General features: G+C 35.2%; 3 protein-coding genes across 4 annotated transcripts; 2 read left to right on the top strand and 1 right to left on the bottom strand.

Annotated features, from left to right (window-relative positions):
* The first annotated feature begins 2505 nt into the window (after window positions 1-2505).
* LOC18434550 (pentatricopeptide repeat-containing protein At1g62260, mitochondrial) lies at window positions 2506-6681 on the top strand. Of its 2 annotated transcripts, none has more exons than XM_006844618.4 (2): window positions 2506-3803; window positions 4878-6681. In XM_006844618.4, exons 1-2 carry the CDS (start codon window positions 3157-3159, stop codon window positions 6220-6222), a joined length of 1992 nt encoding a protein of 663 aa, XP_006844681.2. In that variant the 5' UTR covers window positions 2506-3156; the 3' UTR covers window positions 6223-6681. The 2 variants fall into 2 exon arrangements, with proteins under 2 accessions (XP_006844681.2, XP_088726208.1); XM_088870082.1 differs by having other exon boundaries at window positions 2835-3803; window positions 4883-6681.
* Window positions 6682-7715: 1034 nt separating this feature from the next.
* LOC110007283 (uncharacterized) lies at window positions 7716-9514 on the bottom strand. The gene is made up of 2 exons (XM_020667298.2): window positions 8480-9514; window positions 7716-8155 (listed from the first exon to the last, which is right to left on the bottom strand). Exons 1-2 carry the CDS (start codon window positions 9375-9377, stop codon window positions 8148-8150), a joined length of 906 nt encoding a protein of 301 aa, XP_020522957.1. The 5' UTR covers window positions 9378-9514; the 3' UTR covers window positions 7716-8147.
* An 8519-nt stretch (window positions 9515-18033) lies between these two features.
* On the top strand, window positions 18034-19287 carry LOC18434548 (protein SRC2 homolog). The gene has a single exon (XM_006844616.4). It carries the CDS (start codon window positions 18161-18163, stop codon window positions 19055-19057), a length of 897 nt encoding a protein of 298 aa, XP_006844679.2. The 5' UTR covers window positions 18034-18160; the 3' UTR covers window positions 19058-19287.
* The last annotated feature ends 2897 nt before the right edge of the window (window positions 19288-22184 follow it).

A 22184-nucleotide genomic window follows, 5' to 3' on the forward strand; every position in this document is an offset into this window, starting at 1 on the left:
AAAACAACCTATTCTAGTGAAAGTTTTGCAGCAGGATCTATTATGATTGTTTAGAGCTTAAACTCTATATAAACTTTTTCCCTATATATATATATATATGAGTCATGATCCTATGAGACCCTCCCACACCCATGTATGTAAGACTCCAAAGGATCACCATTAAATTTGACACAAATCTATAAAAAAATGATTGTATGAGTGTGAGACTTGACTTTTTTAGAGATTTGTGTCAAATTTAATTGTGATCTTCTGGGGTCCTACACATATGGGTGTGGGAGGGTCTCATGGGATTATTATTATTATTATTATTATTATTATATATGGAAAAAGTTGGGGTTAGCCCACTAGCTCATATGAGCTCAACGGGTCCAGAATAAATCTGGGCCGATCTGACGATCACGGAGTTGGGTAATGCTTGAATTTTATTTCTTTTTCTACAAATCCAAATAACTTAAAATTTTAGGTGTATGTTCTTCTCATTAAGGCGCACATAATAAAAATATTAAAAAAAATATTTGTAAAAATAAAAATAACCAAAATACTCCCAAACTTTTTGAGGGTATTTTAGTCAATTTATTTCATATAAAATATATTTTTGATATTTTTCGAACATTCACCTATTTCTTTTATAAACATATGCCTAAAAGTTTAAGTGATTTGGATTTGTAAAAAAATAAATAAAATTCAAATGCTATCAGATATCTGTGATCGTCAGATCGGCATAAATTCAATCTGGATCGTTGGGCTCATATGTTCATATGAGCTAGTAGGCTAGCCCCAGTGCTTTCATGCAACATTTGTCTAGTAATATAATACAACAATCTTCAAAAATCATGTTTGGGCCATTTGTTTGATCCAAATTTTGAAATATACATTATTTTCATTCTATTGAACAATCACAAAAAATAAAAATTTGAAAACATAACCTATAAAGTACTATTGACCCCAATTAACATAAACCGTCTATTTTGATAAGATGCTTAGATTTAGGCCTTCAAAGGATTTTTTTCTTTTCCAAGTTTTCTAGATGGCTTTATTATCATTAGATGAACAATGTTAAAAAAGAAAAAAAAGATTTTGAGTTTGTAAAGGTTAAGATATTGAAATTTACCAAATGAATGATCTAGATTCGTTGTTGAAGGGGATTCCTTTTGACCATATCTAGGGTTCAAATTGAGTTTGTTTTGTTTTTTATTGATTATTGAGATGAAGAAAGTGTGTGTGCAAAATTTTGGACCATACAAATATCACAAACACGATTTCTAGATGTATGATTGCATTATACTATGATACAACCGTTGTATTAGTTCATTTCCTAAGTTTTAAATTTCAATTCATATTTTTCCAGATTCATGATCTTAGGATTTGAGATCAGTGTTTCATGACTTGGCGTAGTCCACTAGGACTAGGCCTATGGGCATCTTGCCCCTATTTAAAATTAATGATTTAGAAATGCATTATTATATGATTTATATGGTTTTTAGATGATTCGGGTTCTTATTCCATGTACCAAGTTTTTAGTTTCTTTTTTTGACCTTTCAATGTATAAATTTACTTTTTTCCAATTTTATATCGTTTATATATTTTTTAGAAGACTTTAAATGATTTCTATTAGTTGTTTTATTTTCTTTTGATTTTTAACTATTTAAAACATTTTTTCACTTTTTTTTTATAAACATGTTTTTTATCTTGTATAGGACTTGGCCACTCAGACTATATGTATTCCCTATTTTTTAGTGGAATGCAATTGTACTGGAAGTGGTCTAAATAAAAGGATTTTCCCTAAAAGAAAATAAGTAGCCACTTTTAGAATTCTTTTTAGTCTTACTCTTTCGGTCAAATCACCTGAGATGATTATTTTCAAAAGAAAAAAAAATTAAATATTGAGTTTTTTTAATGCTTAGATCTCATTTTTGAAAATTGAAAATTTTTTGTTCAGTCTTGAGACATTATTTCTTTCAAGATTTTTTTTGTTCAATCTCGAGACATTATTTTTTTGTGACACATTCAGGCTATCAGATTTCACATCAAATAATTGTAAGTAATTGTGACCGCTCTATGTACCAAAAGTAAATTATCTCCTTATATATTATCCCATCTTCTTATTGAGGTTATTTTACAGGCTGAAAAGGTTACATCCCAAAATTTAGTGTCCTAAGATTGAATTTTACCTGAGGGAGTAAGTAGACAGTGTACTCATGTGGAAGCAGAAAATTGTTGGGCATTTGTCCAATAACAAGAACGACAAGGTTTTGGTGATTAAGCTTACCCATCTATTACTGTGCGGTCCCTTGTCTATCTAATGTCTATCTCTAAAATGAATGTAAAAAAAATATTATCTCCACTTAAAGTTAAAATAGATGGTAAACAAAGGAATTCAAAAAATAATATTTATATATATTTTTTATAAAAATTTCAAATTTAGATTATTGTCATCGTTGAGATTATTGAATTCTAAAATTTTGAATTGAAAATATATTATTGAGATTATTTGGTAGGGAGACCATACAATAATGGATGAAGTTTCTACAAGGCCCATGCATAATGAAAACAAAATAAAGCCTCAGTTAAAATCCGCTTTCAAAAAGTACTTTCAGCAACAAAAATCTTCATGATGGCTCTAAAATCAATTTTCAACACCGATAATGTAATTTGAAACTCAAAAAATAGTATGGATCTTGCATATCTATGAACATTTAATTTTAGGACGAAATAGGCAGTATAGATAATTTATTATAACATACAATATTTTTCAAACTTTAAATCTTAATTTTTTTTAACAATTGTTGAAGCCCAGATGATGGATATAAAGGTTTTCCAATACATCGAATTGCAAATTTGAATGAGTTATAAAGTTAGGGTTTACTTGTTTTGATAGGGCTTCAGCTACTTCTAGAGAGAGGAACACTCAAATTTTTCTCACGCATTTTAGTGTGAGAAACCGATTCCGCTTAAAAATCTGCACTATTTCTAGAGAGGGTAACACTCAATTGTGGGCAATCACTGTAATGATAGTTCTAGAGCGAGAGAGAGAGAGAGAGAGTCTTAAAAATCGTTCACTCTTTCAAAAATTTCAAAACTGGTTGCATGGGTGTTGTATCTATCTGTGGTTGTAGAGTGAGAAAGTGTCCATGGCCATGACTCAATCACAGAGAGATGAGCTCTCCATCTATAGCTCTCAGAACCGTGAAAACCACTGTTCTTTCTCTGAACAAAGCCATTGCAAAGCTCACACGCAAAGGCCAGATTGCAGAGGCTCGCCGAATCTTCAATGGTTCTCCATGCCGGACCACGGTGACCTGGAACTCTATGCTCTCTGGCTATGTTCATGCCCTGGATCTGTCAGAGGCTCGAAAATTGTTTGATGAAATGCCTCATAGAGATGTAGTCTCTTGGAACCTGATGATCTCTGGTTTTGCGAAGGTGGGTGAGCTCAGAGAAGCTAGAAAAGTTTTTGAAGCTTCACCAGAGAGAGATGCAGTCTCATATAACACTCTTATCAGTGGTTATGGGAGTACTGGGTTTTTATCAGAGGCTCGAGCTCTCTTTGATTCGATGCCTTCTAGGACTGTGGCTTCTTGGAATGCCATGATCACTTGTTATTTGAAGAATGGGGAGTTGGGTTTGGCTCTGAAACTCTTCGAGGACATGCCTGAGAGAGATTCTTGGACCTTGAATGCTATGGTTTCAGGTCTGGTGAGGTGGGGGAACTTGGACATGGCTGCTGGATTGCTGGAGAGGGTTGGCGATGGAGGAATCGATGCTTATAACACGCTGCTTGCTGGTTATGCGCAGAGTGGGAGGTTGGTCTGTCTCTGTCGCGCACACACATGAAATTTAGCTTAAAATTTTATCAATTGTGTGGAAATTTACAAAATTGTGTGTATGGCCCTTGGAGCATGTCCAGAATCGCCCAAAAGTGACACTACTAAATTTTAACAAATCATGTATGAAAAATTGCACAAAGTAGTTATGGAAAAGTGCAGAAAAACGTTGTAGACACAAAAGTTCAGGACTTTATTATAACTATTCTCTGCGTATTGCGACGGGGCTTGGTAGCATTTGCTCTCTTGCTAGTCCATGTTCTTGGTTGTTTTCTTCTCTCCAAACGTGTTCGGAACACACTATGATCCTTTCACTTCGCTCTAAACTTTCAGAGAGAATTCTGTCTAACCTCCACAGAGCTCTAAAATTGTGTTTTCTTAATCACCTTCTGCAAATAATGGACCCTGAAAGGGATCATACAATAGGAGGCTAGTAAACAAAGCATTTGCTTCTGTCTCAGCTGCATCTGTATCATCCAGTCGGCTGTAGAAAGATAGAATCTCTGCTCCTTTGTAAGTTTGAAAGGCCTTCAATGCTTGATGCTCCTGGATGACCTCTTGAGGAGCCATCAAAGTCAAGTTTAATGATCCGAGTGGTGGAGGAATGTTAAGTACTTTGAGTGCTGTTGACAGAGAGCCAGTGGTTGAACAGATCCATGTAGCAATTCCCCAAAATTAATTTCTTGTGGGAGATTGCAAAGCACCTGATATTGTTGATGATAAAATTCCCACTCTCTCTCAGTTGCAGATTCAATGATGATTGGTTATTTGCTGAGAGAAAGATCTCTATCTCTGCTACCACGAATGTGTTGCATGTAATGGAATCTTTCTGATTATATGCTGAGTGAAAATTCTCTCTCTCGCCCTCTCTCTCTCTCTTTCTCTCGACACATGCACACACCCACGCACACACACCCCTTTTGTCTCCTTACTTTGTAGCTTTTGCCATTTTTGAAAAATCCATTAAGTTGTTTCCCTGTTGCATTCCCTTTTAATATGATTTTTATCTCTGCTATCCCTTTTGAATCTTTTCTCACCATTTTCATTGCTTAGGTTAGAAGAAGCATGGAGGTTCTTTGATGAAATCCCACATAAAGTTCTAAATTGTGCCAATGGAAAACCCAGGAGTCTAGCAAGGAATGTGGTTTCTTGGAATTCTATGATGATGGGGTATGTAAGGGCCGGAAAATTGTCTGAGGCCCAAAAATTATTTGATGACATGCCTGAAAAAGACCAGATTTCATGGAATACCATGATATCTGGCTATGTTCAAGCATCAGATTTGGCTAAAGCATCATCACTTTTCAGGCAAATGCCTGAACCAGATTGCCACTCTTGGAACTCGATGATTTCTGGTTATTCGAAGATTGGGGAACCAGAAATGGCTCGAATTCTCTTTGATGCAATACCCCAGAAAAGCTTGGTTTCATGGAATTCAATCCTCTCAGGGTTTGAGCAAAATGGCTGGTTCGAAGAGGCAATTGGTTTCTTTCTACAGATGCGAGAAGCTGGGGAGAAGCCAGATAGGCATACCTTTTCTTGTATTCTTAGTGTTTGTGCAGCCATGGCAGCTCTGGTTCAAGGGAAGCAACTTCATCAACAGATAGTAAAGACTTTGATTTCAGATATACCCATTGGGAATTCATTGATCACCATGTATGCTCGATGTGGAGACATGGGAGATGCTATGAAGGTGTTTAATGAGATGACTCATAGAGATGTGGTCTCTTGGAATGCATTGATGTGGGGTTATGCCCATCATGGTCATGCAAATGAGGCTATACTGCTATTTAAAGAGATGAAGAAATCAAAGGTTTCACCTACCCATATAACCTTTATATCTGTTCTTTCAGCCTGTAACCATGGGGGCTTAGTGGACGAAGCCTGTGAGTTCTTTGATTCCATGATCAGAGAGCATGGAATTGATCCTAAGGTTGAGCACTTTGCTTCTATGGTTGATATTTTGAGTAGACATGGCAAGCTAGAGGAAGCCATGGCCATGATTCAGACCATGCCAATGAAGCCGGATAGAGCAGTTTGGGGAGCTATGCTCAGTGCTTGTAGAAATCACGGTGATATCAAATTAGCTGAATTGGCTGCAGAGGAACTGTTAAAACTCGAACCTGAGAGTTCAGCCCCTTATATTTTGCTCTCTAATTTGTACGCTGATTCAGGGAGGTGGTGTGATGCAGTTAAAGTGAGAAACGATATGGAAAAAGCTAGAGTGAGAAAGCAACCTGGTTATAGTTGGATTGCTGTGCAGAGCCAAGTCGAAGTCTTTGTTGCAGGGGACCAGGGGCATTCTCAAGCCGAAGAGATCTATGGAGTTATTGAGATTTTCAATCGCCAAATTAAGGATTTGGGATTAGTTGTTGATATGACAGATTTCAATGGGTAGCTTGTGGAACTTCAATGAGGCAGTTCCAAATGATTTTTGGATAATTCAATAGAAAGCCCAGTGCTCTTATTTTCATCTTGTGAAATGATGGAAGACGATGGAGAAGAGATTTTAGACCTAACATCGGGGTCATGTTTTATGCTATTGAATCCACTCTCTTCCTCTTCATGCATCATTTCATTGATGATGATGACCCTAATGGATATGGTTGTCAACAGTCTAGTTGACTATAGTTTACTTTTCCTTTGGATTTCAATCATACTGTGAATTGATTGCTCATTGTGATGAAATGTGTAAGCTGACGGGCAGCAGATCCATCGAGGAAGCGATTTTTGAGATTTATGTTGTATTGATTTGACAAGTGTCACTGTTATAGAAACCACAATGTATGAAATTGAATTTTGTGACACCAATATAATGTGTTACAATTATTTAATAGGATTTTATATTATGAGATCATATATCATTATTATAAGGAGGTCACAATCACTCCTAACCATTAGATGTTAAATTAGATGGCTTGAGGTGTGTTACGAAGTTCGAGAATTTCTTTTTTTGAATTATGATTTTAGTCAATGATATACGTACAACCACCCGATTTCAATTTTACCTCCTTGTATTAAAAGTAAATTGTCTCTTTTTATACTTTTCCTTATATAATTGGTGAAATAGGTGTGAATAAATGCATCAATGGAACCTTTTTTATTGGAATGTGATTTTCTCAATTGTATGCATTATATTCCTTTTTTTGTTTCTTTCCTTTTTATGTCCTTGAAGCATTTTGTGTCTTTGGGAGGGAGGGAGGGACGGAGGGGCTTCAGATTGAACGAAATAATGCAAGAGAAAAGAAAATTGGACTCATCATTCCATGGTATGTCACATATTGAAACAATGTTCGGATGTTGAAATAATGTTCCTATTATTTAGAAAATTCAGCAAAATAAATTTAATTACAAATTGAGGAGTAATCCACTGCAAACCTTTATTTTTTCTTATCTGGAAAGCAGATAGAAGAAAGCACATTTTAACACAATGAATATTTTCAAACTACATTGAACCTCATTTCTCATGAATAGCCTGCAAATATTCGTGTTATATTTTACTATGCGTTAGATGCTTCCTTTGAATTGTTCTAACACTGGTTTCACAGAGGTACTTTATGCAAGGGCAACAACCTAGCGATCTGATTATGAATCATTCTCCTTTTTCTTGACCTTTTTTTTTTACCTGCAACATTCACTGGTCAATTTTTGTTATTTATTGAATTTTGTAAATGACAACCAAAAATTGAAATTGCGACATACAGATGGACAAGTTATCACAAATCCAGGGTGATTCATGATTAACCATGGTACTAAATTGCCACGGCAGTTCCACAATAATTGCAGCAGGTACAGCACTAGCTTACCTTCACAAGAACCAGCGACCATGTTTAATGATCCACAAGGCTACCAAAATCTAGAGAGCAAAACGGTGAAGACCAAAACGGTGAATAGCTTTTCAACATTCTGGGTAATTCTGTTCTATGATATTAGACACTGAATTGTGCTTCAGATACTATGGAACTATGGAAGAAAAGGATTTGAAGAAGCCGAGACCTGGAAGAGGTTTTGAGTATTCACTATTTTGAGATCCAAGAACTGCTCTTCGATCATCATGCTCATGGCTTTGGAGTTGCTTCAGTAGAAATGCAAGCGAAGATGTTTCACCATGGCAAGAACTCTGGTTTCTAACATCTGGGTTTAAGGCCAGAGCAGCTAAACTAACACAATTTTGAATCAAGTATATGTATCATGACCCTTGCAGTGCCCTATTTCCCCATTGGATATGCTGCAGGAAGATCAGTAATGGCTATGTCAACAAAGGTTCGCTGGTTTTTCTGCTCAAGTCTCAATATCCGCTTAACCAGAACATGGTAGATCACATCATCTGTCTGTCGTAGACAAGGCAACAGAGGCTGATGTCAGCATGCAACAGATATCATAGTATTGGCAGAAAACCGAAACGATACAAATATCTATTTTTGTTTCTCAAAAAAATACAAATATCTATTTTCTCTGCGATAGAAGATCCAAAGTAACTGTTCGGCATAATTTGCACATGTTTTGTGAGTCATGGAACTCCTTAACAATATGCCCGAAACACCATGCTCAAAAACAAGAAAAAGAAAATCCAGTAATGGGTTTATATGCACCCATTTTAGCAGGAAGAACTACCAAAAGAAAATTATTCGGAATGTTTAAAGAGGAAGACTCACTTTTGCTGTGACATACAGGGCACCCGTTCTTGCACTCCTTCCATTCATTTATGCATGTAGAATGAAACGTATGAAGACACTGCAGCTTCGTGGGCTGAAACCACCTCTCAAGATCATCAAGACAGATTCCACAAACCCCATCACTTTCACAAACCCAATTGGGTGCCGCACCCTTAAAAATATCGCGAAAAATATCGCGCCATTCAGCCCACATTGAGGCTTCTTGAGCTTGGAGAAGGGCGATTGTTTCACAATCAAGAACATTGTCATGACATGCGTCATGTAAAAGGTCATTCCCTGCAACAGTCATTCGACCAGAGAAGTACTTTATACGATAGAGGAGCTCATCGCAATTATCATATAGTCCCTCTCCTCCATACAATTTGACATACTTGGTTTGAGACTGGATTCGAGTATAGAGTTCTTGGTCGCCATGGATTTGAGACCGGATTAGAGTACACAGTTCTTCAACGCCAAGAACTAAGTTGTTGCTCGTCTGCTTCAATCTCTCTCTTGTGTTCTCCAACTTTGGGGAGACATCAAAGTGAGGTATTGCACCCTTGTAATCACACTTGATAGAGGAGCAAAGTCCATGGAGAAGATCATCTTCCACCTTGAACAGAACAGATTCTTGAGCTTCAAGAACGACATGATCAATGTCAGGATGAACCATCGAACGAATTCGAGAAGAGAAGAGTTTTCGTTGACAAATGTAGTCATCACAAGGCTCGAGTAATCTCACTAGTCTTTGTGACTCGTCTTCTCCATCGCCCAATGGCTTCCCTCTCTGTATTCTGATTTCTGCAGCCATCGTTTGGAGGCCATGGAAGAAACAGTTGAGACCTTGAGATGAAAGATAGGTGCAGGGGGTTGTAGAATCATATTTACGCTTTTTCATGGTGGGAGGTGGGGAGAGAGAAAATTTATGAGAGACATGAATTAGGAAGAGAGTTTATATTGTTAAGAAGGAAGAAAAAGTTCAAGAAAAACCCGAAACCCTAAACTTTCTTAGGATACATGCCTGCGCCATTAACATGCAATGTAAGGCATGTAGTTTTTTTTTTTTTTTAACAAATTGCATTTATATCTGTATTCTCGCCTGGAGCAGTAGGAAAATCTCTCGCCAGTCGGCACATCGGGTCCTAACCATACTTAACCTGTTGTCGGATTTGTTAGACTGCTAAAAACCATTTTGGCAGGCCCACTGACTAGTTTGAGGGGCAAACAAAGTTCGGTAAAAAAAATATTTTCTGCTTTTAAAGTTTGATCGAATCAATTTATCGAGAGGCTAAAATTAGTTTTGATTGGACTTGTCCCCTCATTAGTTTTTAATCTTGTTTAATCTTGATAAGTGGTTGGTCGTTCTTTTAATGGAAAAGTGTATATGGAGCTTAGGCTCTAAACAATCAAATTAATGCTTACCTCAGAAATTTCATTAGAAGAGGTTGTTTTGATGCTTAAATATCTTCAAATTGATCATCTTGACATCAAGATACATGGACATGAGAAAAAAATAGATTTCAAGTTTTGAAAATAGTGCATCTTGTAATGCATTTTTGGACGGTTAATTTTAAAAAAATTTAAGATTTCATAAATATGCTCGATCTACACTATTTTTTTAACTTTAAATTTTATAATTAAAGATAAAATATATTTTAAAACTGCTATAAATATTTCCAATATTGATATCACATTTCTTGAGACTATTTGAATGTGGGCTATAATTTGATTGTTTAGATCCTCCGCTCTATACAAACCACATCCCTTTTTTTAAGTATATTTTCCTTTCTTCCCAGTACAGTAGGAATATCTCTTTATAACAATGTTTCCTTATATACATGTTAGTAAGATAAATATTTAATTTTTTTGGGTTTTTTTATTATCTTCTTTTTCCGGATACGAAGAATTAGCTTTAAAAAGTTTTTCTATAGGAAGTTAAAATATAAGCTATTATTATATAGGAGAGTCCAAATAAAAAAAGTTTATTTCTATATATAGTATCTATATATACTAGATTAGTAAGCCGAAATTAAGGGGTGGACATGCATAAATAAGAAGGGGTGCAATTCTATAAAGATTGTAGGACAGGATGAAAGAGAAAGTAAGCACTTTCATATCCTAATTATAGAGAGACTGAATCATCATCTTTTTTTTTGTTTTTTTTTTAATTAGATGAGGAACCAAATGAGAAAGAGTACGCACTTTCTTACCCAATCAGTGATAGACTAATTTCTTTCTAAAATTTAGATGATGAATAGATGTTAGAAAGTAGCGCATGAGATGAGATAGATGGAGAGAGACTTAAGGCGATGACCTAAATGGGTGAAATGTACATCTTTATTTAGTGAATATTTTTCAAAGGAAATAAAACTACAAATTCATATTGCCTAATATCTTTCTAGACTTTTTCTCCAAGTAAAAATTATTGCCTAATATTTTTTTTTCCATAGCTTCCAAACTTTTTCTCCAAATAAAATTATTGCCTAATATCTTTTTTATCATAGCTTTCAAACTTTGTTTCCAAGTAAAAAATACTGCCTAATATATAGTTTCCAAACTTACGAGATATTTGATACCCTCTAAATATATATGATCGGTAAATACCGTACAAGCACCTCTTTTTATAGCCTCTACCCTTTTACGTTTAAACCATAACCTTTATTCTCTCTCTCAATGTGGTCTCTTTCTTCTTCTCTCTCAACATTATATTTACATTCAGTCAAACACTTTTCCGTTGTGTTTTTTTTATTTTTTACTTTCTCTTAATTTTATGTTAGATATTATCAAAATTACAAGAGTTGCCAAAGCTAATCATTGAGAGCATTAAAACGAAATAATTTCTTACCGGGTTAAGAGCTTTTATATAAATATATATATATATATATATATATATATATATTCCTTTTGTTTTAGAGTGATTTGTTTTTTCTATGTTGATGGCATACATAATTTGAGCACTCTTTGCATGAATGATACATATCATACCGGTGCATTGCACATGTTATCCAACAAGATAATATTATCTCTCATATTATGAAGAGATTTGTTTTAGGTATGTTCATATTTCATTTTTGGGTGCAACACATGTAATTCATAATTTTATTTAAAAGTTTTGATGCATCTGCTTATTAATGAATTTTATATTTTACATTAATGAATTTTAATTTTAAAATTTTTTAAATTTTTTTTTTAAAATTATGCACCGTCATTTATAAATTTTAACTACAATTTTATGAATTATTATGCATCCATAGTTATTCGTAATCAATTTTTAGTATTATTATAAAATTTACAATATTAGAAAATAATTTTTTGTCTTTACCACAAAGTAGAAATTCAACTATTTATCTTTTAGGAATTTTTTAATAAATCTATATTTTATAGTGTGATGTTTAAAATTTATCAAGGTTTATGATTAATTTTCATATTTTCACTAGAAAATTTTAAATTATCATATTCATTTTTTTGTATTTTTTTATTTCTTTTTTATGTGTAACGCACTTAATCCAACTAGTAATGAACTTAAATATCAACTTACAAGGATTTCCTTGAAATTTTAAGTTTACATAAGAATTAAGGAATATAAATTTATAAATTTTTATTTCTGGTCATGAATTTTTGTTAAAAATAATTCCTTCCAATTTAATTCAGGGGATTAAGAAAGTATGTTTTGTACCTAGTTAATGTCTCATGCGTTGCATGAAGCTCTAACTTAACATGATTTTTGTAATTAACAGATTTTGCGTACAAATTTTTTATTTTAATTTAACTAAATTTGTGAAAAGAGAAAAAATGGAACGTTTGGCAATGTTTAAAATATTAATATTTTTGGCATCTAATATATGGTGTTTTTTATTTTTATTCTCTTTTCAAAATATTCATATTTTTGGCATCTAATATATGGCATTTTCTATTTTTATTTTCTTTTTAGTTCTTTCGATATGATTTTGGCTGTTTAATTTTCTTACATTTTCTATTTTTTTTATTTTTCTTTTATTGGATAAATGGAATGCCTTCACCGAAATCCCAATATTTCTATGACTCATATTTTTGGGAGACGCGCTAGAAAAATGGATGACTCGAGTGGACAGTCACGTGAGTCACTCGGAATTGGCTAGGGGCGCCAATGGGGTCGGATCAGATCGACTCGCCAACCCACCAGGTTGAACCGAATCGGGTCTGGGTCTAACGGGTGGGTTTTGGGTGAAACTGAGTTGGACTTGACGTGACCAAGTATAAACTATATTAAATATGTACGAAATAATATATAAAAAAATGTGTATTTTTTTAAATTTCTATACCTGGGTATCGATTTGGTTCAAGACCTGAATCCAAGTGAAATCTAACTAGGTTGGGTCCAACTCAGGGTCAACTTGGGCCCGACCTGACCATGACTCCCGTAGAACCAGCCTTAGAGGGTCCCAACATGAACAAATCGGAGCCCTTGACAAAGCCTGGAGTGCAACAGCCCATTTTAGTTAGACTCGGCTGTGTTTCTTAATCCTAGTCGGGCCCCCAAAGAGTTGCCCAGTCCGAATTCTGAGCGGCCTCTATTGTCTATGCCATTTCTCCAGCAAGGCCGTAGCTCGTAAGCAACGAGTTTGAGATGATAAAGTTGTGAAGATTGCAGAATATCTTATTTTATTTGTTTATCTTTGTTTATACATCTCAGAACTTCCCCTAAATCCTCTAAACAGCCAAAGCGCTTTCTTTTCCCTAGGGGTGACTCAAATCTGACTCGGACAGGTCTAGAAATTTAAAAAATAAAAAAATTATCATACATATATTATATACATATATTTATATCGAGTTCCGTCGGGTCAGCTCCAAGCTGAATGCAGGTCCAACTTAGGTCCGAACCAAAGCATTTGGACTAGGACATGAACCCAATTTAGGTCCGATCCAAGTCATTTGGACCTGGAGACAACCTGCCAAGTCCAACACAAGAACCCGGACCCGGACCTAGTTTGGGTCGATCCAACCCCAATGCCACCCCTACTTTTCCCAACTACAACGAAAGCCCTTTAAAAGGGGAATCCGTTAACATTACACAAGATCCCTCTTTCATTTTATACTGACGACCCCACAATATAATAAAAATTAATTTCATTATTAAAGTTTTGGATTTCAATATTACTCAAGGCCCACTTATTGATAAATTAAAGGGTGAGATTCTGCTTAACAAACATATTAAAATGCCTCCACCTTTCAAAATTCATCTCCTACCAAATCCCATCTTTTTGGTTCATAAATAACAAAACATAAAATAAAATTTCAATTTAAACCCCTTTGTTTTAACCATTCAAGGTAATTATTCATTGATCATCATACCAACATAAACGTGATTGGTTGTGGTTTAAGATGTGTTTGGTATCCTATATATACATATGAAAAACTAAGGCAAACCCTTACTTTTGAAAATGGAAAAATGCCGTATGAGCCCCGGAAAGCATCCAAAGATGGATACAAATGGGCGGTCCCTTAAAATAAGTTAAAACTAGTGGTCTAAATATTTTCCTCGTAAAATTATTACTTTTAGTTTTTAAGGTTTATTTGTTTACATATCGATGATCTCGACATTAGAGATAACATGTCCCAAAATAAGGTCCAATCTATCTAAAAAATGAAACTTTAAATTTTAAGAGTGATCTCACTTTTATATGTGTCCAGTGTTTGAAAAATCGAACCTGCCTCCAAAACGGGCCAAGGGCTAGATCCGACTAACTGGTAAACCTCCTGATTCAGTCAGCCTAACGCGGCAGTCCCGACCGGTCCAAAATGTACAAAAAATACAAAACAAAAGCCAAAAAAATATGAAAAATATATTTAAAATATAATTAAACAAAACACGTCCAAATGAAATTGAAAAGTAGTGAAAAAGTGGGATTTAAAAAAATGTTTTGTGCCAGTAGTATTTTTGAAATGTTCTAAAAAAGATAGAGAAAATATTATAATAAGTATATACGACCAAAACACTTATAAATCTTTGTCAAAATGATAAAAAAAACATTTAAAAACATATTACAAACAAATTTCTTATTTTTTGAGATTTTATATATTTTTTGTTTTTTTTTTAAATACCAAGCCGGACTATCAAAATTGACCAAAACCGGATTGGCCAGTGCCCGATTCCGGTTTGACCAGCCAGTTCCGAATTGGACCTTACCTTTTAAAAATTACCTGATTCAATGTCCAAAAAAAAAAAAAAAAAATCTCCAATTTGTGTGGAAATATCGTATACCTACCACAGGATCGCACATGTGGGGCAAAATAAAAAAATTTTCAATTTAGAAGTCAAATTTTGGGATCCGCCCAAATTTAGTTCACATAACTTTGATGAAATTTACAATTTCAAGGTTCAGGAATTGGAGGTGCTAGTACCAGCATGACCTTTGTCAATAACACGTGGACGACTATGTAGCATGGACTGAAAAGTGGGTCCAAGAAGAAAGCCGCTGTCTTCATTTCGCTGTCGAGTGATGCCCGTTGATGACGAGAACCGACAGTTGTTTTCGAGAAATTCAATGCAGTCAAAGGTCGGGTGAAATGTTTCTTTCTCTCTAAGAACCACGAAACTCTCATGCCACAGGGTGCCAATGGACGGGCCCGGAACCAGCCCATCCCTGTCTCTATCCCAGCACTTGTCTTCATAGGACCGTCGCAGGCCCGAATACGACCCTATTACGGCCGGGCAAGTAAAAACTGGACTCGCACTGGCCGTAGCCCGCCACTCCGGTCACATTTTCGTGGCTCAGGCCCTATTCTTTTAGAGGGCCCGTTTCCAGCAACTGAGTCATTGCTCGGTAGAGGCTATTTACCTAATATACCCCTCAGTTTTAGAAAAATAGCAACATACCCTACCACTGTAGCAACGAAGTAAGCTACATGTTTGCATTTTTTATGTAAGGCCCTAAATACCCCCCGCAAATGCTACCAATGAACAGAAGATGATTGTCGTGAGAACGTCTAGCAATGCTCCCGCAGGAGCTTACTGGACAAAAACTTCCTCGGACGAAATAAATATTTAAGAAAATATTTTTTGTCCAAATTCTGGATGTAAGTATATATATATATATATATATATATATAAATTGATTTTAATTTCTTGAGCATCTAGATCTTTCCCCTCTAAAAATTAGGTTGTTCTTGTTCAATCTTGGGATATCGCTCTATTTGGATGAGAGAGAGAGAGAGCGCAAATTAAATATTTATTTTCCGATGAGGTTGGCCTCTAGGTTATAAATATTATATCCCAAAAAATTTAGTATAAAAAACAATTGGGCAGTATATGCTCTCACGAGGGCATGAAATCTTTTCATGTCTCACATGTGTAGAAAGATTTGTTTTTCCATGACAGCATTGCCTATGTGATCCCTTGGCTAATCCATTGAATATTTTTAGACACTTGACGCCCTTCCTATACAATTTAATAATTTTTGCTAAAACAAAAAGTATTTATTAACATCATCAACATATAATTTTTTTAACTTCTACAATACGGTTGCCATCTAATAAAACTTTTATCCTTTATTTTAAAACTTCAAAGATCATCAACTTGCACTAAATTGTAAAATCGTGGATCATCATTATTATCATTAGAGCTTTTTTTCAATAAATTAGGGCCAGCTACACGAGTCTTGATATGTCAGTCTTCTCTATTAAGGGTTATACCTTTAGTCAATCCATAAATCCCAATTTTTTTCACACTACTTTCAGTCATACCCTTTTGGGGCTATCCATTGTCATTTTTGGTCTTCCACTTGAACTAAATCGCACCTCCTAACAAATATTGTACTGGATATTCACAATACATGGCCAATCCACTTAAGTCTACTTTCTGTCATCTTATCGCCTATTGGTGCCATACGTAAACTTCCCTGATTTATTTCGAATTCTATCACTTATTATCTTGCCACTTATTTATTGCAACATCCCCATCTTTGCTACACTGATTACAGTGATTTAAAAATCAGTTTCCCAATCCGAAATCGGACGATCCAAATCAAGAATCGCCATGACCATCCTGAATCCGGTTAAAAACCGAGATTCGGTCGATTCAAAATAGTAGACTCGCCTATTTTTTGCGGAACCGTTGATTCCGCCGATTTTTGATCGATTACAATTGATTATTCACCAAGTAAAGCGAGAAAAAAAGGATGAACATTTTTTCTTGAATTATCTTTTTAAAATTTTGTGACAAAAATTACTTATTCCGCCATTTCTTCCGATCCGATACACCAATTCCCTTGATCCGTATAGGTGTGACCGATTTGAGTCATCGATTCTTTTTTTAAAATACTCATTGATCATATGGGTATATTGTTTCTTGACAGCCCAATATTTCACCCCATATAACAAAACTGATCTTGCAGTTATCCTATTGTTCATAATTAAGACAAAGATTTGAGCATTCTTATCGTTCTAAAAATATATATATTCTAGAGCATCCCTCAAAAGTTTAAACTTTATGTTGACAACATTTCAGGTTTCATCAATCAAAACTATGTCGTCTGCGAACAACATACGATGTGGTACCTCATCATGTATGTGTCTAGTTAAATCGTCCATAATTAAGACAAAGATTTGTAGCCTTAATGTTGATCCCCGATATAGACCTTTTGTCATTGAAAACCTACTCGTCTCTTTATTAGTTATCGACACACTATTTAGCGCTCGCTTATACATATCTCTAATTAAGCTGATGTAGTGTTTGCAAAACCACGGATCTAAAAAGCATATACATCTGATAATTTTTTGGGGTGAGTGAATAGATCTGATAGGAATTAGAATATGTACCACTTCACCCATCTCTAATACCGATTTTGGGATTGCATTGACTACATTTAAGCTTGGGTAAAGTTTATTCAGGGTTGCAACTTTAAAATGTAGAATTACAAATGCACCTCAAAAATCTATCGGAAACATTGTTTTAGTGTTGAAAAGCCTTCTAATTGATCATCTCGACATTAGGATGTATGAATATTAAAAAAAAAGAAGTTTTTGAGTCCCAAAAATAGTGCATCTTACAACACATTATCTAGATTATTTATTTTCAAGATTTTCATATGTTTATAGATCTACTTGATTTTAACTATTTTTGAAGTTTAAAATTTGTTAATTAGATATGAAAATAGAGTTTAAAATAATCCTAAGAATTTTTTACAACAAAATTACATGTTATGATAAAATTTGGGGGTGAACCTTAATTGGATTGTTTAAGGTTGCAACCTTATAGAAAACCGCACCCTTTAATCTTTTTCGTACTTCGTATAATGTAAGTCGACTGCGAAGGCAAGGATATCCCTGGAATTGCTCAATTTCTCAAGGATAACAGTATGAAACATTTTCCTACTTACTTCGTCTAATGTAAGTCAACTGCGAAGGCAAGGATATCCCTGGAATTGCTCAATTTCTCAAGGATAACAGTATGAAACATTTTCCTACAAAGCCCTTGTCTGAGCCAGAAATTATTTTATGTTAATGTGTCTCAGCCAATCTTCAATCCTGACCGTCCAATATCACTAGTAATTAGGGTTTCCGGCCCCATTGCGGAAATCTCTTTGGTATTAGGTTTTCCGGCCAATATGAACTCCTAAAAGTAGGCGTAAATGTCCTAAAGTAGCAGGAATCTTGCTGGTGTTAAGGTTTCCGGCTACTACAAACGCCTAAAAGTAGCCGGAAATGGCGAAGAAAAAGATGGAGCTTACTCTCCTTTCTGGCAAAGGCCTGAAAGCCTTCAATTTCTTCCGAAAACTCTCTGTTTTTGCAGAGGTTTCAGTCGGCGATCAAAAGACGAAGCAGAAAATCCCAGCTGACAAAATCGGGGATGGGAACCCGGAGTGGAAGCACGCCATGACCATCGATCTCGACGATCCGGGCCTTGATCAGATGATCCTGACCGTCAAACTCAAGAGCGAGGGTTTATTCGAGCGATTAATCGGCGAGGTTCACATCCCTGTGCAGAGCCTCCTAGAAGAAGGATTTGGAGTTTTAAGGTACGTCAGTTATCAGGTTAGCGATCCTAATGGAAAACCTAATGGAGTTTTGAGTCTCTCTTACAAAATTACCGGAAACTTTCTGGAAAATGAAACTTTTCCCGGAAAATCAGAGATTCTGGCGACTGAATATGCTGCTGTGGTCCAAGAAAACGGGACTTTTCAACCGGAAACTGATTTTCCTTCCAAATTTCCCGGTGAAGAGGATTTCAAAGCACAGGGAAATGGGGTTTTTGCCCCTTATCCGACAGTGGAGCATGACCCATGCGATATTTCATTCTCTTCGGAGGCGCAATTTTCCCAGGAAAATTGTACTCGGCCGCAGCCCGAAATCTCGTATTTTCCCCATGGAGTTCAAATTTCGGCTCAAAACATCGGCCAGCCGCCTCCACCTTTCCACTCGCCGCCTCCTCCTCCTCCTCCTCCCCCAGGATATTTCGCTTTTCGGCCTCCCCTGCCACCGTTTGATCCGTACAGTTCCTGGCGCCTGGAATGTTGTCAATATAATTTCCCGGCAACACAAGGCCCAGGGTTTTGGGGGATTAATGATTCTGAGAGGGGATTAGGAACTCATTATTATTAGGTAACTAATATTTGGAGCCTATTTTTTATTTTCCCTAAATCAATGAAAATTGTAGGAGTTTTTTTTTTTTTTTTTGTAATGTTTCGAACGTATCATTTACCTTTGTACAGTAGTACAGTCTGCAATTTGGCACGAGTCGTGGAAAAGTTTACAATTTAAATAGTATCTAAGAGGGATCAGGTAATGTAATTTGTGATTCTTTAATATGGGGCTATTTATTTTTGTTACAATAAGGGAACAATCAATCCTAGCCATGAGATGTTGGGTTAGAAGGCTTGCGGTGCGTCACGAAGTTAGAGAAATTTTTTTTTTCCAATTCGACCATTTATTTTTGTTCAAATGTGGTCACAATCAAATTTAATCATTTCGTGTCAAATTAGAAAGCTTGGGAACAAAGTGAACACTTTTTTTTTTTTTTTTTTAACTCTGAATCTAGTTAGTTAATGACTGTGATGCAATTAGCCAAGGACTCGGTTTCTATGCGGACAAGCCCACATATGTAGAAATGTGGGCTTCTTAATAAATTTATTTTTTTATGGATTTTAAGACTTGATTATTAAGGATATGGAGATCATGAATATGAAAAAAAATAAATAAAATTTTAAATTTTAAAATAATAATTTTAATAAGAAAGCATTTCGACGGTTAGTTTTTTAGATGGAATACCTCTGTGCATCTATCTTTAAGATGGATGCTTTACACTTTCTAGACCGCATATGTAGAAATGCGATTCAGCCCCAATGAAACAATTTTCCATCACCCAATTTGAAGTCTCACGGATAAAAGTATTTGCGATCTCGTTGTATTAAAAATAAACAAAGCCTCTTTATATCTTGGTAGGGTTGAAGTTTTACACGTTTTAGTTGCTCTTTATTAAGGGATGCCCTAGTTTTTAGGAAAAGCAGTTTTGGCACCATCAAACCTTCAAACTAGTTTCCAAGGTGATCATGGATCTAAGAAAAAACAGATTCGAAGGCCTAGGAATGGTCTATTTCGTGATGTGATTTTTGGACCATCCATTGCAAGTCTACACAATCGCTAGCTCTATATTAATTTTGAAGCTTCAAATTTTTCAGAGGGAGTAGAACCACATTTACTAGTCATTACAATGGAGTCATTGCAATGGTTTTTAGTACACTACTATTTTTGGAGCTTTAAATTTTACTTTAAAAGCATAAATATATCCGTTAAATCATTAATAGACAATGATTTCTTACTTTTGTATGATTTTTGGATCTTTAAATTCCACAATAAAAGCATAAACATATTTATAAATCATTGCAATAGTTTCTAACACCTCATCTGCAGAGTTTTGAAATGCAACCCTACAGTATCGTACTCATTCAAGAATTTTCGGTTAGTGGAGAATGGTTTTCGGGACCTGAATTTGATGGAAAGTGTAGTGAATATTAGCACCCAAATCCCATATTTTGAACAGTTGCTTTCCCAAAAATGTATATAAGCTGCACTAACTTTATTTCTTCATTGAAAATATTAAAATGGACTCAAAAAAGAAAAACATTTGAGACAATCAAAGATTGCCAAGAGACACCCCTTTTAGCCAAAGAGTCAGTTGGCCTTTTTATATGACGTAACTAAATGTAACATTCATACCCTGTGCAATCTCCATAATTTCCAAACTCTTAGATCAATCTCCGGAGATAAAGTTGTACCAATTAATGATATTCAAAGAACAAAAAAAAAACAAAAATGTCCTATGAGTTTTGTTTGATGTCTGAAATTGAACCAAAAATGCAAGAATTGGTAAATTTATGGCACCTAGAGAGAACTTTCAAAAGGCAGTGAAAATGGATTTCTCTCCCCCTTGAAAACGTATGGCCATTGAAATTCGGTGGAACACTTCTCTCTTCAATGCGTTTTTTGGGAAAAGTATGGGCTTTGACATTTAAAGCATGTACTTCGTGTGGAACACGACGGATCTGATTTAGAGGAACAATATGGGTAAGAACTTTGTGGCGTGGCATTGGACAGTGAGGGTGATATCGGAATCGTTGGAAATAGAGGGTGAAACGAAAAAAAAAATAAAAGATATGGAAAACAAAGGTTGTTTTAATCTCTTTGATCCTAGATGCCATATATTGTTTTTTCAAGATAATATTTGTCCATTACTTATTAAAATTAGTGTGCACTTAAGTTCTGACCAGGTAAATTTATCCTCGAGATACAAAAAAAGCGGAAGATTGCACAAAGCCAACTTGTCAATACAAATGCATAAGTATGGTAAGTTTTAGAGCATAAGAGTTGCCTTTTTTCTAGAGAGAGTTTTTCAAAAAAAGCTTAGGAAAATCCTAATGCTTTTATGTCAAACATGCCCTTTCACTTCTTCGGGATACAAAATGGCAGAATATTGAAGAAAGCCAACTGGCCAATATAAATACACAAGTATTGTAAGTTCTAGAGCATAAGAGCTTGCCAATATAAAAGCATAAATATTGCAAGGTCTAGAGTACAAGAGTTGCCTTTCAAGAGAGAAAGTTTTTAGAAAAAGGTTTAGAAAATTTGTATTGCTTTTATGCCCTTTTACTTTTCATGAGTGTTCTAAAAAATCAAGACTCGCTACTGATTTGTGTGCAAAATGCAAAGTGCACCACCTTGCGCCCTTGCCCCTCTCACGCAGATGTGCACATTTGTGATCACATTTTGCTCTGCATAGGTCTTATCTCCCATTTTGGTCTTAAAAAACAAATAACAAAGATATCCACATATTTAAATAGGTTTACATCTTCCACATCTTAAATGTGGGATAAATAACAAAACACAATTTTCAGAGCTTTAAAATTTCCAAAATCCTATTGGATTATTATTTTGAAATAACATAAGGTATTTCTCCAAGCCAAAATAAAACAGCGATCTTGCTAAATTCCCCATTATAGGTGATCTCCCAAACCTCACTCCTCCATACCAGAGGGATCCTCCCATTGGCGATAAATTGCTTCCATGCTTGCTCACCCACCTTAGAGCTGCTCGTACTTCTTTGGGCAAACGACCTTCTTGATTTGTAAATTTGTGTGGAATCACCATATGATTTAAAAATTAGATCGTCTTTGTTCGATCATAAAGTATGAAAATTTTCACTTTTTGATGTTAGTTGCTAGGTTAAGGTTAC

The sequence above is a fragment of the Amborella trichopoda genome, chromosome 6 (genome assembly GCF_054954075.1).
Source record: "Amborella trichopoda isolate Santa Cruz 75 chromosome 6, AtrichopodaSantaCruz75HAP2 v2.0, whole genome shotgun sequence".
Classification (NCBI taxonomy): Eukaryota; Viridiplantae; Streptophyta; class Magnoliopsida; order Amborellales; family Amborellaceae; genus Amborella; species Amborella trichopoda.

Excerpts from the sequence above, each read along its gene's own strand:
- LOC18434550 (XM_006844618.4), top strand. The coding sequence starts at position 3,157 with ATGAGCTCTCCATCTATAGCTCTCAGAACCGTGAAAACCACTGTTCTT. Across the intron at positions 3,804-4,877 it reads GGTTATGCGCAGAGTGGGAG|GTTAGAAGAAGCATGGAGGT; the intron begins GTTGGTCTGTCT and ends TTCATTGCTTAG.
- LOC110007283 (XM_020667298.2), bottom strand. The coding sequence starts at position 9,377 with ATGAAAAAGCGTAAATATGATTCTACAACCCCCTGCACCTATCTTTCA.
- LOC18434548 (XM_006844616.4), top strand. The coding sequence starts at position 18,161 with ATGGCGAAGAAAAAGATGGAGCTTACTCTCCTTTCTGGCAAAGGCCTG.